General features: G+C 39.3%; 1 protein-coding gene across 1 annotated transcript in view; it reads left to right on the forward strand.

The window, feature by feature from the left end:
* L3MBTL4 (L3MBTL histone methyl-lysine binding protein 4) overlaps positions 1 to 17,023 on the forward strand; it is a 243,846-nt gene that overhangs the window by 36,775 nt on the left and 190,048 nt on the right. The window contains 8 exon segments of the mRNA XM_053743522.1: positions 1,019 to 1,081; positions 1,083 to 1,124; positions 2,176 to 2,185; positions 2,188 to 2,298; positions 4,293 to 4,387; positions 5,807 to 5,908; positions 5,910 to 5,962; positions 7,333 to 7,409. Coding sequence (XP_053599497.1) covers positions 1,019 to 1,081; positions 1,083 to 1,124; positions 2,176 to 2,185; positions 2,188 to 2,298; positions 4,293 to 4,387; positions 5,807 to 5,908; positions 5,910 to 5,962; positions 7,333 to 7,409 — 553 coding nt within the window.

Below are 17,023 nucleotides of genomic sequence, written 5' to 3' on the forward strand. Positions count from 1 at the left end.
TTCATAAAGCTTTGGGTTTTTTTGGCCACACCTGTGGCATGTGGAAGTTCCTGGGCCAGGGATTGAACTCACATCACACCAGTGACCTGAAGTGCTATAGTGACAACTGCTGGATCCTTAACCTGCTGAGCCACCATGTGATTCCTCAAAAAGTTGTTTTGAATAATTTTTTTTCATATGAAAAAATAGAGCACTACCTCACACCATAGGAAAAAAAAATCAACTTCAAGTGTATTGTAGATTTAAATATGAAGAACAAAAGTTTTAAAATTATACTAGGAGAATATCCATGTGACTTCAGTGTTGCAAGGGATTCAGAGGCTAGATCTGTAAACTGTACAGGAAATAACTGATATATTTTATTACATTAAAATAAAATTCTCGGATTTCTGTCATGGCTCAGTGGTTAATGAACTCAACTAGTATCCATGAGGACACAGGTTCCATCCCTGGCCTCGCTCAGTGGGTTAAGGATCCGGCATTGCCATGAACTGTGGTGTAGGTTGCAGATGCAGCCCGGATCCCATGTGGCTGTGGCTGTGGCTGTGGTGTAGGCTGGCAGCTGTAGCTCCAATTTAACCCCTAGCCTGGGAACCTCCGTACACCGTGGGTGCTGCCCTAAAATAGACAAAAGACAAAAAAATAAAATTTTCCAAAGCAAAGTCGTCATAAACAAAGTGAAGACACAAGATGTTAACTGGGAGAAAGTAAGCATTGTAATCAGCAAGGATCACTTCCAGAGTACAGGGCAATCTCCTTCAACTCGTGAAGGGAAAATGGGCAAAAGGAATGTATATGGGGGTTCAGAGGATCTAGAGTTTGGTGACGAACTGTTTCAAAGCACGTACAACTGATCAAGCTGCCTTTGGAGGCCAAATGCATGAGCACAGCCCTCTTTCTTTAGCCGTATTACTGAGCTTCCAGACCAGGATGATTGTATGCGTAGCCACACCGGGTGTTTTAATTTCACATTTTAAAGTTATTTCAGTGGCTAATATTATATCATGAAACTCCCTAGGACTAGTCCTTTCCAAAGCACAAAAATGGTTTTCAGGTTGGGATGAGATTAGAAGGCATTGACCCCCCCACATCCATCTGTATGTTGCGTGCTCTCTGTAGCTGAGGTAAGAGATGGTGTTATTGTTTTGGGCTAATTGCACAGTGAGAGAATTTTCTAGAGAATGATGAATTTCAGTACTGTGTTATAAACAAGTTCTAGTACAGTATGGATTTATTTTATTCAGTGATGGGTGAAATTTGTTTTTTAATGAATATTTTTTCCTTCTCTGAAGATTAATTTTCTGAGTCTCTCATCACTAGCAATTACTCTTAATTGGTAAATAGTTTCACCTGAGGTTGGTAAAAATCAGTGCATCCCACAATGTTGCTTTTGTCTGTTAAAAGAGAATTATTCAAGTTTTTTCTGAACTAATGAGAAATGTATATGAAAAATACCCTTGCTTATGAATCATATTCATATAAATATGACTTTTATGAAAATTATATAGGGTGAAGAGGCATTGATAAAAGTAAATGGCTTATAAAATGTAATATTTACTATGCTTTTTTTATTATTGAATTGTAAAAGACCTTAGTTTTTTGAGAAACATCAAACACAGAAAACACTATTCCCTTAATCTACTGATTGATTATAGCTGTTAAATTCGTATAGCATGTCGAGGAGATGTATTTCTTGACCGATTTACTATTTTCTTTATTGAGTATGCCGGATCCATATGACAGAGTTGAAATAAGGCTGTACCCGTTTTGGTTTTTGCTCTGTACTTTGGTGTTTGCTCTGTCTTGAGATAGGAATCAAGCCAAACAGCAGGAGATGGGGTTTCTGAAAGGAATATTTGATAGGGATTGAATAAAAAAAGAAGCTTGTTTAATAGATATGTAAATTGACCTCAGATTCCTAGACTGAGTAAAAGGATAAAGTTTTTTTTTGCAGAAAAATTCTTAGTACTTAAAAAATAGTGTCTCTTTTGTCAGCATTTCATGCTTTCCAGATGTCATCTATAAATTCATTCCCCAATATAAGCACATTTGGATAGAAGGACTGGTTCGTATATACTGATGATGCTGACGAAATAAAGGAATATTATTGTTAATTTTGTGACCTGGTAAAATGCATGATTCTGAATGAACAATGGTGAACATTCTGTTTTTCAGGTGTGTGGTTACTGTCTGATGGTTGTTTAGGCTGCTATGATTTTTGGATCAATGCCAGTTCCTCTGACATCCATCCAGTAAGGTGGAGTGAAAGGAGCAAACATGAACTGCACATCCCTGAAGGTAGGCCAGGAGGAAGAGACAGTCAGGGTCATTTTAACAACATTTTATGAAATACTAACAAGAGAGCCTGGTGTGACTTGATTTCCAGAATGAAAGTTTAGTATACAGAAAGCAGTACAATGACAAGGATACTATTCCTAGAACTACTAATTGTCTTTAAAGAAAAGCATCAATGACCAACCACTTAAGTAAAATATTTAAGGTATGTAGGGCAAAATCTTTGGAGAGCATTTTATTTTACATAATGTTTATTAAACTTAATAAGGAATGAAGAAACTAGTGTTTAGATTATGGTTGAAATAAGGAGCTTCTGTCATGGCACAGTGGTTAACAAATCCGACTAGGAACCATGAGGTTGCAGGTTTGAACCCTGGCCTTACCCAGTGGGTTAAGGATCCGGCGTTGTCATGAGCTGTGGTGTAGGTTGCAGACGCGGCTTGGATCTGGCGTTGCTGTGGCTCTGGCGTAGGCTGACGGCTACAGCTCCGATTAGACCCCTAGCCTGGGGTTAGACCTCCGATTAGACCCTCCATATGCTGCAGGTATGGTCCTAAAAAGACAAAAATAATAATAGTAATAATAATAATAATTATGGTTGAAATAAGATATTTCACTTAATGGTGCTCTACAGTGAGGAAACTTGATTCACCCAATGTCATTTGTTTGGAAACCACAGAGAACAGGAAACTATGAAGGAGAAAATAACCCAGTTTTCTTTGGATGGGAATTTAAAATCTCATCCTTATCTTTTCTTATGTGCAAGGGAACATGGGCCTGGCATCTGTGACTGGCATCTTTTCTTATTTGCTGTCTGCTAGCACGGTGAGAAGCCAGAGGCTAAGGTGCCCGTGGACTCATTTCCTTGACCAGCACACTTTTGTATAAATAAGGTCTCCTGCTTGGATGTTAGATTCCTGGGTGACTGTGGCAACTTCTGTAGTCACCTTATAATCATTTTATTCTTAGGAACCAGCTCAGCGTTCTTCTGGGATCCTTCCCTGAGACTCATACACAGTCCCCGAAATACTGGGTTTTGGGGAGGCCAGGAACAGCCCTAAGGCTCACCCACTCTTTGGGTGTTTATGGGGCCCTTACTGTGTGCAGGTGTCTCTGTCCTCATGGGGCTTTCATTCGAGAGGGCAGGTGTCAAATAAACAAAGATAAAGGTATCGTGTCCCATAGCGACAGGGCAAGGGGCTGAGGGGTCACAGGGCTGCCCTTTCAGTAGGAATGTGGGACGTGATGCTAGATAGACACCCGGATGGGGTGAGCAGCTGTCAGAGCACAACCGGCCTGTGTGGTACAAGTGGGGATTACAGGCAAGTGAAGGCATCAGAGCAGGGGGACCAGGGACAGGGATGCAGTCAGAGGCAGAGCCTTGGAGGCTGTGCTAGGAGTCTGACTTCCGTTCCCAATGTAGCAGTCAATCTAGAACATGTATGGAGCCCCTTGTGTGGGGGCAGCCTCATGCAAGCCACTTTAGGGAGGGAGAGGCTTCTTTTATTGAGAAGCCCGTGAAGACCTGGAGCTGCCAGGTGGCCTGGGGTCGCTTCTTTCGACAGTGGCTCAGTCCTGTTTGGTGTCCTGTTACGTGTTCATCCTAGGGTCTGGCCCCCTGGGCTGCTCACCGTGGGGTCCACGATGGTCTGTGACCTTCTCCAGGAGGCACAGGGGACTCCAGAGCTTTTGTGTCCTCTCTCTGCTCATCTTGGAAGCCTTGATGGGAAATGGATGCCCATCAGTTCCAGGGACCGACCCCATATTGTAATGGGTTTTAGAGTTTGTAGGGAATGACACGCATGCTGGGAGATCACAATCAACCATTTGGGATCTGGACATTCCAAAACACTGGAGCAGTTTAGAGATTTTACTTTGCATCTTTTGTGTCTGTCAGGACATTGAATTTATGGCATAAGACTGAATACAAATGGAATGATATAGTTATGTACATGGTTACATCTTGTGGATATTTTGAGTAATCAGTACTTTTTTAGGTTATAGAAAAGATAAGTTTGTTCGGATGGATTACTTGAAGGCCTGCAAATTACACAGTACTCCCAAGAGATTATTCAGAAACAGAAATTCTATAGTATTTTTTTCCTTGGTATAAAGCCAATTTTTACTTCAGCTTAAATTTGTAAAGTTCACTATGTATTCTATTGTATTTTAATCTTTTAACAATCCTTAGCTCCCTATGACTTTTCCCACTAAATTTGTCGGTTTCCTATGGACATAATATTTTTTTTCCTTTAAGCATATAATCAAATACTTTCATTAGATGGAAAGAGTAGAAAACTTTACATTTAAAGCTTGCTAAAATTTAAAACGCCTTTTAGATTGTTTTTCCATTTGCTTCTAATGAGTTAGTTGTTAAAACTTGGTTTTGTTGCTATGAGGCCTGCTGATGCCCCAGGTAGACTTTGGATGTACCTGGTCCAGTTGCATTTATGTGTAATGAAAGCGAGGGTGTTGTTTCACCCAGATTCAAAGAGTGCATGAGGATTTGGGTGGCGCACACTCAGGCCCCGTGTGTCCCAGCAACCTGACACGTGTTCAGGACAGATTAATAGGCCCCCTATGTACCAGGGAGGGGGTGGAAGCCTGGGGTCAGGGAGGCATGGCCACCTGCTGGCTGTGTCTCCGTGAGGACAATCATATACACCTCTAGGCTCCGTGTCCCACCCTTAAAATCAGTGTTCTGCAACCGCTCAGTGTTTCACAAGAATTGTATCAAGGAAGGAAGGCTACGGAAATGTGAAAATGCTTTTAAAAATGTGCTGAAAGAAACCAACAATCAGGTTTCAGGATAGATAATAAAAAACTAGGGAAAAACCCTTTTTTGTCCCCATATATTATGTGTATTTTTCTAATTCCCAGGACTGGCTAATCATAGCTATATGCAAAATGGGGTTTTATCATTGTCATGTAAATCACAGTCCTTAGTATTTTTAAATACTAAAAAATATGTGCAGATACTTTAAAAAGCATTCAGTTTTTTTCATCTGTAATGCATTCATGGATTAGTTCATGTGTTCCTTAAATAATGAGCGAGCTACTAATTTCAACTCTGATCAATGTAAGTGAAAATTTTACTGCTAAAGAGCCTCTCTTTACAACTTTTCCAAAGAGTGGTGTTTGGAAATACACCATACAATGGAAGCCTACAGGGAGCAGAGAAAAGTATTAGATACTGCTGTGTTCAGTAAACAGTGCATTTTAAGATGAATCCAAATTACTCTCAGAACTGAGAAGGGAAAATGAGGATGATATGGGAAATAAAACCTACCTGCACAACAAAAGAGAAAAGCACAAAGTAAACGCTCATTTCCTAGGTTTTTCGTTTATGAATATGCACTTGCCTGTTGGAACACTGGTCCTACGTTCCAGAGGGTTTGGGTTAAACTCTTGTAGACTTTCCTGATGCCGAACATCACAGAGCTTTCGACAGTGGCTCAGTCCTGTTTGGTGTCCTGTTTCTCTTTGTGCCTCTGCACTGTGGTGCTATTAGCACGGGCCAGTGCCTGAAGACTTTCGGATTGCAATGAAGCTGGAGCCCGTCGACAAGAAGAACCCCTCCTTGGTGTGTGTGGCAACCGTGGCAGATCTTGTTTGGAGACCGCTTGCTAGTGGATTTCCACAATTGGGGTGATAGTTTCCATGACTGGTAAGACAGTAATGTGTGTTGTATGTTCGTGTGTTTGTGTTTGGTGTTAAGAATTTCTGTTCGTCCCATGACTGTCACTGTTCTTGCTGTTCTTACAGTAACAAACATCAGGAATTTAGTGGCTGACTTTTCACTACCTCTTTTCCTCGTGAACTGTTGAATTAAAGGGCCTGAGAAGTTTTTCTCCATCTCTGCGAGGTTGCCTAATGAGGCCTCCTCTGAAATAATGTGACCAGTTCAGGGCACGTCACCCCATTGTGTCTGGTTTGTAAGGGAAGAGTCTCTGTGAGCAGGAAGTTAAGAACTTGCAGTATTTTTTTTTCCTGAAAGATGTTGAACTCAAACTGTCACATTTTTAAAAGGGAAGATTCAGAAAAAATGGAGTGAATTATTTGAAAGCCTGTGGGGAGCAGAGAAGATGTATGCTTACGATGCCATTAAACTAACATTGCATGAGTTAAAAGGATTTTCTGGGTGACAAGTTGAAGTATGGAAGAGGTCATAGCAAAAACAATTTCTGTGGCACTTCTTCAGAGTATATGCTAAACAGTGGTCAAGTCCCGCCTGAGGCTATGGTTCTGCACATGCCTGGCAGGGTACAGGGCTGTTTTCCTCTTTGAGCTAGGAAGCAGAGCCTGGGTTAATTGCTTCACATGTCTTAAGTGGAATAGTCTGGGTTCCTGGAAAAGGAGAGGGAGGAATTTGAAGGCATATGGGGTCTGATCTGTCCTATTAAAATTTGCACTGACCTGGAGTTCCCGTCGTGGCGCAGTGGTTAACGAATCCGACTAGGAACCATGAGGTTGCGGGTTCAGTCCCTGCCCTTGCTCAGTGGGTTAACGATCCGGCGTTGCCGTGAGCTGTGGTGTAGGTTGCAGAGGCAGCTCCGATCCCGCGTTGCTGTGGCTCTGGTGTAGGCCAGTGGCTACAGCTCCGATTCGACCCCTAGCCTGGGAACCTCCATGTGCCGTGGGAGCGGCCCAAGAAATAGCAACAACAACAACAACAACAACAAAAGACAAAAAAAAATTTGCACTGACCTGTTACTGTTTTCTCTTGCCACTGGCAAGAAGGGGTAGACAGGTTTATTAAAATGTTCACCCTTTGGGGATATAACTGGCTATTCAGGTCCCAGGCAAACACTTATCAAAGAGATGCTTTTAAATTTCAAGAGAGTTATGTAAAAGGAATTTGGTCACTCAGATTACAAAATACAGTACTAAAATTACTTCTGATTCTCTCAAGCTCTAAAATATTTTAGCTATGGAGTATATTTCCCATGGCCACTCCTAATACCCAGAATGAACATTACTCTTTGATTCTTTCTCTGGAGTTGATGTAGGGTCTAAGAGAGAATGCTGTGTTTGCAGGTGTGATGTGAACAGTCCTTATGTCCAGCCAGTTAGTTGATGTCGGGAGCAAGAAAGGGCTCTGACAGCACCACAGTGTGAGCAGGCCAGCCGGCTGGGTTTTCCTTGAAGTCATCTCTGTGTGAGTGGCAATGCCTATTCTTATTTTTGCTTATGCAAATTACATTTCAGTACAAAGTGTGTGATGAAGAGACTGCAAGATTCTGTTGATGACCCATATGACCCAGTTGTCTGAAATATGCACATCTTTCCCCATAATGACAATGGGCTGTATTTATAAAGACCTATTAGGCAGCCGTTTAAAAAAATGGCAATTTTTTTTTTATCCAATGAAATGAGTACAATCATTGTGAACTAACATTTAAAACTACCTCGTTCCACCTCTGTAATTTAACTTATAACTAATGTTAATTCTTTAACTGACCATAGATTTTTAAAATATACTGAACTTTGGAGTTAAATGTAAGAAATGCAGAAACCCTAAGAAGTGAGAATTAACTCAACAATGAGAGCCCAGACTTATAAGACCCCTTCACCAAGCCAACTCAGGGGCTCAGCTAAACACTGAAAAAGGACTCTTTCTTGTTACTTGTTTCCTCATTACAGAAATGGAATCTCTCTCCATTTATTTAGTTCTTTGCTTTTTTGTCTTGTTTTGTTTCTTTTCTTTTTTTTTAAGTGCCACACCCTCAGCATATGGAAGTTCTCAGGCTAAGGGTGGCCGAATCGGAACAACCGCTACTGGCCTACACCACAGCCATGGCAACATGGGATCTGAGCCACATCTGCAACCTACCACAGCTCATGGTAATACTGGATTGTTAACCTACTGAGCAAGGCCAGGGATCAAACCCACATCCTCATGGGTACTAGTTGGATTCATTTCTCTTGCACCACAATGGGAACTCCCTATTTAGTTCTTTGATTTATTTCAGCAACATTTTGTAGTTTTCCTCATTTAGAGCTTATACATGTTTTGTTAGATTTTATTATTTTGGGTGCTAATGTATATTGTATTGCGTTTTTACTTTTTAAATTTCACTTATTGATTGCTGGTAGTAGGAAAGCAGTTGACTTTTATATACTAACCTTGTATCCTGCAACCTGGCTATAATTGCTTTTTGATTCTAGGGTTTTTTTGTCAATGCTTTTGGGTATTCTACACACCTTTGAATAAAGTTTTATTTTTTCTTCCCAGTCAGTATGTCTTTTATTTCCTTTTCCTGTCATATTGTATCAGCTACTGTGTATCACACTATTTTCATCACTGTAGCTTTGTAGTCAGTTTTAAAACCTATAAGTGTGAGACCTCCAACTTTTTTCTTCTTTTTCAAGATTATTTTGACTGTTTTTGGCCCCTTGCAGTTCTTTATGAATTTGAAGATTGGCTTTTCCATTTTTGGAGAAATTACTTTGGGATTTTGATAAGGGTTATGCTGAATGTAGATTGCTTTAAGGAGTATCACCATCTTAACAATATTAAGTTTTCTAACCCATGAACATGGGATGTCTTTTCATTTACTTAGGTCTTCTTTGATTTATGGCAGCAGTGTTTTTTAATTTTCAGTGTACAAGTCTTTTACCTCCTTAGTTCAATTTATTCCTAGGTATTTTATTTCTTTTGATACTATTGTAAATGAAATTGTTTATTTATTTTTTCAATTTTTTGTTTCTGGCATAGAAAAACACAAATGATTTTAAACCCTGCAGCTTTGATGAGTTTATTAGCTCTTATAACTTTTCTGTGTAGAGTCTATGGGATTTTTTTTCATATAGCATTGTGTAGTCTGTCAAAAGAATAACATTTCAAAATATTCATATTTCTAACTTGAGTGTCTTTAATTTTGTTTCTTGCCTAATTTTTCTGGTTGGGACTTCTAGTACAATGTTGAATGTAGTGGCAAAAGTGGGTATTCTTGTCTTTTTCCTAACCTTAGAGTAGAAAGATTTCAGTCTCTCATTATTGAATATGATGCTAGCTTTTGGTTTTTCATAAATTCCCTGTATTATGTTAAGAAAGCTTCCTTCTTACTCCTAGATTTCTGAGTGTTTTTATCATGAAAGGATGTTGAATTTTGTCCACTGCTTTTTCTGCATCTACCAGGAAGATCATGTGGAAGTTTTCCTCCTTTGTTTCATGGTGTATAATACTTTTAATGTGTTGCTGAGTTCAGTTTGCTACTGTTGTTTTGAGGATTTTTGTATCTACATGCCTAAGGGATATTGGTGTGTAGTTTTCTTATCACCTCTTTGTCTGGTAGTCCCTGATTGTGGCTTTCATTGAATCCCAGGAAGCTTCCCATTTGATTTGCTGATATGTCAGATGAAACTTCAAATAGATCAGCCTTTCAATAATTGAGGTATGACCAACAGAGTGGAGTGTAATGAAAACATATGCAGAGGAACTGTGAGTAGAAATTGGGCAAAGGCAATAAACAAAATTACTTAAAGCTCATGATGAGTTATAATCATGCTGGCCTTTTGCTTTGTGAAAAAACACAACTGCACAAAGATGTGAGTCCCTATTAATAGCACAAGAGAGGATAGGCTTGAGGCCTGGTTGTAGAAGGAGCCCTGAGGCAGGTAATAGATGCTGTGCGCCCAGATAGTTCACAGATAGGAATTACACATGAGATGGTAAAGGAAAAACAAAAAAATTAAAAAGGAGTTCCCATTGTGGCTCAGTAGGTTAAGAACCTGACATAGTGTCCATGAGGATGCAGGTTCCATCCCTGGTCTTGCTCAGTGGGTTAAAGATCTACAAGATGCTGCATGGGTTGCAGATGCAGCTCAGACCTGGCGTTGCTGTGGCTGTGATATAGGCCAGCCCCTGCATCTCCGATTCAACCCCTAGCCTGAGAACTTCCATATGCCACAGATACGGCCCTAAAAAGGAAAAAAAATTAAAAGCAAAACCACCAACCCATGTGATCTTCAGCTTCTCTCCCTGCGACAAGGCTGAAGCAAGGGCTACTTGAAATATATACATATGCTGTATACATTATGTATGTTATCTGTCATATATTATATGTATATATATTTAGAATTTAAATATAGTGAAAGACAAGAAGTTATCATTGTTCGAATGATTTGTTTCTGTTAGTAATTTGGGTCCACAATTTGTTAGCTCTAGTTATTTCATTTAAAGTGAATTTATATTTTATACAGCATTTATGCCTATAGATTTTTACATTAAATTTTATTTTATGGTTGTAATTATATTAGAAAAAAGGCACTTGCTATATTTACCACAGCTGGTGTGTGTGTGTGTGTTTGTGTAATTGTACTTCTGAGAGCAATTATGGCTCTGGAAAGTAGAGCAGCATGTTCTGATCTGTACAGTTGCCCCTGGTGTGCACTCAGATTCTTGTTGATTCCAGATAAAAGAACCTCTTCAGAAAAAGAAAGAAAAGAAGATCAGTTTTTGAAACATGTAACCTGTAAAATGCAGAGGTGCTTTTTCGCTGTTATAAATTTAATCTAAAGTGTTACATATTCTACTCAGTATCTTTCTAGAAGAACTGAAAAATATGGCAGGGTCTTCTATTCCTTGAGAAGAAGCAATCTTCTGGGATTTTAGTTGAAGTCACAAAATGACAAAAAAAGGTGTTAGGTAGACTCATAGAAAACCCTGATGATTTAGATATTACATTTGGGAGTTCCTATCGTAGTTCAGTGGGTAACAAACCCGACTGGCATCCATGAGGATGAGGGTTAGATCCCTGGCCTTGCTCAGTGAGTTGAGGATCTGATGTCGCCATGAGCTGTGGTGTAGGTTACAGACATGGCTTGAATCCCGCGTTGCTGTGGCTAGGCTGGTGGCTACCGCTCCAATTGGACCCCTAGCCTGGGAATTCCATATGCCACAGGTGCAGCCCTTAAAAAAAAAAAATGGAAAAAAAAAGACAGATGTTACGTAGTTTTAGAAGGCACAACATCTAGCCAACTCTGTAAAGTTAAAAGTTAAAGAACATTAATAGATTGTCAGCTTGTCAGCTAAAAGTTATATATTTTTTTTCAGTTCTTTTGAATGGCATTGCTATTTTAATAGTAACTCTGATTGCTTTGTATATGAAATGTCCAGTACTTTATATAAAGTTGGAGCATCTCCTTTACCAGTTAAAACAGTGACGCAAAGACCATCTTTTCAGCAGTCTTCTATAGAAAGTCTGTTCTGTAGTCGATGCCAGGATCCAGCATCCTGCTCAATCTGGGCAGGTGGACAGGAAGCCCTGCAGAACCAGGATAGTGGTCAGGGCTCCTGGGACTGACAGCGGATGCATGCCTGCCACTGCCACCCCAAACCCAACAGCCCTGCATTGCGTGCCTCTCCAGATGCGCATTGCTGTTCTCATCTGAAGCTCAGACTGCAACTAAATTCCAGTTCAGTTTAGCAGATATGTCCACAGTGAATTTACAGAAAAGAGAGAGTAAAACACACGGAGTTCCCATTGTGGCTCAGCAGGTTAAGAACCAGACATAGTGTCCCTGAGGAAGCAGGTTCCATCCCTGGCCTCGCTCAGTGGGTTAAAAATCTACAAGCTGCTGCATAGGTCACAGATGCAGCTCAGACCTGGCGTTGCTGTGGCTGTGGTATGGGCCGGCCCCTGCATCTCTGATTCAACCCCTAGCCTTGGAACTTCCATATGCCACAGGCATGGCCCTAAAAAGGAAGAAAAAGAGAGAGAGAAAGAATAAAACATGATGCTTGCCCTGAAGGAAGAGATCTATTTATGTTTTTGTAAAAACTTTATTGAGATATAATTCACACACTGTATAATTCATCCATTTATAATATAAAATTCCGTGGTTTTTAGATATACTTACAGAATTATGTAGCCATTACCAAAATCAGTTTCAGAATGATTTAAAAGAAACCCTGAGCCATTTAGCTGTTGTCCCCCAACCCTTCCACCTCCTTAGCACTTGGAGACCATTAATCTACTTTCAGTCTTGCCTGTTCTGAATATTTCATGTAAATAGAATCATATGGTATGTGGCTTTTTGTGTCTGGCTTCTTTCACCGAGCATAATGATTTTAGACTTTCATCTGTGTTATAGCACGTTATCAGTACATTACTTCTTTTTAATTTCAAATAATATTTCACTGTGTATATAAACTGGTTTGCTTATTCATTCATCAGTGGATGGGCATTTGGTTTGTTTTTACTCTTTGACTGTTTTGAATAATGCTGTTGTGAACATTTGCACACAAGTTTTTGCTTAAACATATTTTCAGTTCTCTTGGGAATATACTTAGGAGTGAAACTGCTGGGTCATATCCTACTTTTGTCTTACTGAGTAATGAGTGAGTAATTACTTACTGACTCTTCACCACAGGAAATGCACTGTTTCCCGTTCTCACTAGCAGTGGGTGAGGGTTCCAGCTTCTCCACATCTTTGATAGTACTCACCGTCTGTGTTCTTATTTATAGCATCATACTGATTATGAAGTGGAATCTCATTTTTGGACCTCATTTTTCTTGAATGTCCAATATGACATCACATTTATCTAGCCACATGGCAACTTTGCAAAGCTTTTGTCATTTACTTCAGTTTCATTGTTGAAGAACTGAGGTTGAGAGAGATTGGGAAACTGGCCCTGGACCTCTCAGGTGGTGTGCTGGGGGTTAGTAGCACACCCTGTTAGTAGGCTTCAAGAACTCCTTTGCCCTTTCTCCTTCACCACCCTGCTCCAAGTCCTACATATGGGCTTCTGATTGTGATGGAAGGAAGACTTACCACAGAGCACTGGGAACACAGGAGAGGGAGGTGTAAATTCTAACCTTGTATGTGGATGTCTTCACATGGGAAGCAGTGTTTGCATTAGTCTTTGAAGGACATACAAAACCTTGACTGAGAAATGGGCAGGAAGAGAATACTCTGTAGAAGGAACAGTAGGCACAAAAGCAAGATGGCAGGAAGTTTGAGGCAAACTTAAGAATTTCGGATGTTAGGAGCAGTGTGCTGGGCTGTAAGGTAGGAGTCTGGGGGAGGTGGGGGGAGGCGGTAAGAAGTAACTTAGAACGTTAGGCTCACACTGATTAGTAATTTGTCTTGTAAATGTTTTGACTTTATTTAAAATATGAGATAATCTAAAAGATTCAGAAGAGTCACAATAGCAAAAGATTCCCCCTCCTTTGTCAACCATTTGAGATTAAGTTGCCAAGATGAACATCTTGCCAGTCACTCAATAATATCCTTTATGAAAAGACAATAAGCAAACAGAGGAACAGAACTAATCTGGAATTACATGTTCTGCTTACTTTTCTTGTCTCTTTAGTGACCTTCATTCTACAGCAGTTCTTCTGTCTTTCCTTGACTCTTATGAACTTCACCCTTGCAGAGTACAAGCCGGTAATTTTGTAGCATGCTTCTTAGGTTTGTCTAATGTTGCAGACGCAGGTTGGGCACCTGGGGAGGAGTGTCCAGGCTGTGTTCTCACTGCAGCCACTCAGCTGGTGCACAATTCAGTGGTCCCTTTGCTGTTGATGTTGCCCTTGGTCACTTGATTAAGTGGTGTGTGTCAAGCCTCTCCACTGTAAAACTACTCTTTCCTTTTGTAGATAATACAGATTTGCTGAAGAGTGATGTTGATTATGTAAATTCTCTGTTCCTCATGGAACTTTCACCTACTAGGTTTCAACATCTACTGGTGTTCACTAGATGGATTAGTTATTAGTGTGATGTTTGCCAAATGCTGATTTTCCAGTGTCCTTATTCCTTCTGTATTAGTTGACATATGCTCCCCTGTGATTTATTTATTTGTTCAACTTTTATAATCTGTTCCTGTCATTCTATGGGACTTGAGTTGGGAGAGGGTGGGATGGAAAGGTCAGTGAGCAGCCTCCTTGACCTCGGGATCTGACAGTCAACAGGGGCTGTTTGGTGAGGTTATAAATACTGTTCTAGATGGCAGCAATGATGTTAGTTAGAGGTAACACCCAGCCAGGAAGAGAAAGAAGTGCCTCACAGAAAAAAAAATGATATGATGGCATAGTGCTCTGTAACAAATTACCACGAATTTAGTGGCTTAAAACAATACAGTTTTACTGTCTTACAATTCTGGAAATCAGGAGTCCAAAATGGGTTTCATTCTAGTTTTGAAATATTAATAAGGAGTTGGTAGGATAGGTAGATTGAACCATTGCATAGATCTTTAAAAGCCAGCATGAGGAGTTTATAGTCAAACCCCTGACGTAACTCCGGTTAAATGTTTATCTGGCAGTCCTAAGCCAGATCAGAAAGCAGCAGTTGGGGAGACCACTAGGGAGACTCATCGTACATGACAATAAGGGGTGTGGGCCTTGAACAGGGCTCTGCGGATGGTGCTGGAATCGCCACTTACTTGATTCACCTGGTGTCTGACCAAGAACACACATCGGAGCTCTTCATTCAGTTTCTGGTGGTCAGCAGGGCTTTGGGTGTTAATGGGCCAGGGAAATAAATCAGCTCCCTGACCTAGCAAGGCTCTCTTTTTCTTGTAAGTATCATGTTCTACAGTAAGTGCATTTTAATGCAAGAGCAAAAAGCCTCCCAAAGCAGAAAAAAATGAATATTGCATGTTTTGCTAACTGCAGAACATTTTTTGTGGCCACTGGCTACAGTGTGCAATACTGTTTTATATCACCGTGTCTGAGCCTCAGGTAGGCATTTTTCTGCCAGAGTAAGATGTTACCTTGATTCCATCAGTAGGCGGTCCTGCCAAGTGGCATCTGATATGTCATCGGCCTTTTTCTTTTTCTTCACTTGATTGCAGATCACATCACCATTTCCCCAAGGCTTTTCACAGAAACTGAAATCCGTACACAGTTTATAGAGACACTGTAAAATGATGGCGTTCTTTTTCTCTGTAAAGAGCATTCAGTCAGCTAAACTCTGCTCGTCATTTTTTCATTGGATTTTTATACATCATCACCGGTGAGGTGAAGCTGTGGACTTCTTCTACGTCAAACATCTTTAAGATAAAAGTTAATTATTTTTGTTATCATAAAAATGTAAAAAAGTTTGTAAACTATGGAACATAATAAATTAAAATATAAATTAATTAATAGAGCAGATCATTATTACTCTGTTATTTATTTTTCATCTTTTTTAAATTTGACTGTATATGATTTAAACATTGAAATTGTTTAAATCATTGATTAAAATATAAACTAATTAGTAGAGCTGATCATTATTATTCTGTTATTTATTTTTCAATTGTCTTTTTTTTTAGTTTGACTATATATGATTTAAAGATTTGAAATTGTCATCTTATTGTTTACATTGTTTTTGTAGCCTTTTCATCCATTTACTGAAGATATAATTTGAACATGTTATTTTTTAAATAGTCATTGAGAACCTGGTTATTTATGACTGCATAACTGTCTGTATTATGAGTATAGCACAGTTTATTTACTTGTTTTTGTATTGTACATTACTTTTTCTAGTTCTAAAATAACAAATGGAAGACATCCTTTTAAAGAAATAGTTATATAGGTTTATTATTATAGAGTATGGAAATATTTTTAAGCATTTGATAAATACTTCTAAATTACCACCCATGTAGTATTTTCTTCCAAAAACAATATTAGAAAATACAGACATTAAAAAGGAAAAAAAAAAAATGAACAAGACCAAACCACTCAAAACAAAGGCACCGATTTTCTGTGAAGACTTTTTAAATTCTTTTGTTTGTTTGTTTGCTATTGAGTTGTATGAATTCCTTATATTTTTATTGATGGTTTTCTTTGCAGGGATTTTTAGTTTGATATAGTCTCACTCGTTTGTTTTTGCTTTTGCTGCTTTTGCTTTGTTGGTGTCAAATCTGAAAAATCATCACCAAGACAAATGACAAGGAGTTTACTGCCTATGTTTTCTTCCAGGAGTTTTAAGGTTTCAAGTCTTACATTCAATGCTTTAGTCCATTTTGAGTTAGTTTTTGTGTATGGTGCAGGATAATGGTCCAGTCATTCTTTTGTATGTGGCTGTCTAGGTTTCCCATCACCACTTATTGAAGACACTGTCTTGGAGTTCCCGTCACGGCTCAGTGGTTCATGAATCCGACTAGGAACCATGAGGTTGCAGGTTTGATCCCTGGCCTCGCTCAGTGGGTTAAGGATCCGGTGTTGCCGTGAGCTGTGGTGTAGGTCACAGACATGGCTTGGATCCCACGTGGCTATGGCTGTGGCATAGGTCGGCAGCTACAGCTCTGATTAGACCCCTAGCCTGGGAACCTTCATATGCAGTGGGTGCAGCCCTTGAAAAAGACAAAAATAAAAAAATTTAAAAATTAATAAATAAAATGAAGACACTGTCTTTCTCCATTGTATACTCTTTGATCCTTTGTTATAAATTAATTAAACATATATGTATGAGTTTATTCTGCTCTCTATTCCATTCCATTGATCTATAAATCTGTTTTTATGCCAATACCATACAGTTTTGATTACTGTAGCTTTCTCCTGTAGTGGAGAACAGGAAGTGTAGTGACTCCTGCTTTGTTCCATTTCAAGATTGCTTTGGCTGCGTTAGGGCTTTGTGTTTCCAAAAACAGTCTTAGGATTTTTTTGTTCTATCTCTTTAACAAATATCACTGGAAATTTAATAGATTACATTGAATTTGTAGACTGCTTTGGGACGGGACAGACATTTTAATATTAATTTTTTTAATATTAATTAATATCTTTCCATTATTTTGTATCTTCTT

Source organism: Phacochoerus africanus, chromosome 8, assembly GCF_016906955.1.
Source record: "Phacochoerus africanus isolate WHEZ1 chromosome 8, ROS_Pafr_v1, whole genome shotgun sequence".
NCBI lineage: Eukaryota > Metazoa > Chordata > Mammalia > Artiodactyla > Suidae > Phacochoerus > Phacochoerus africanus.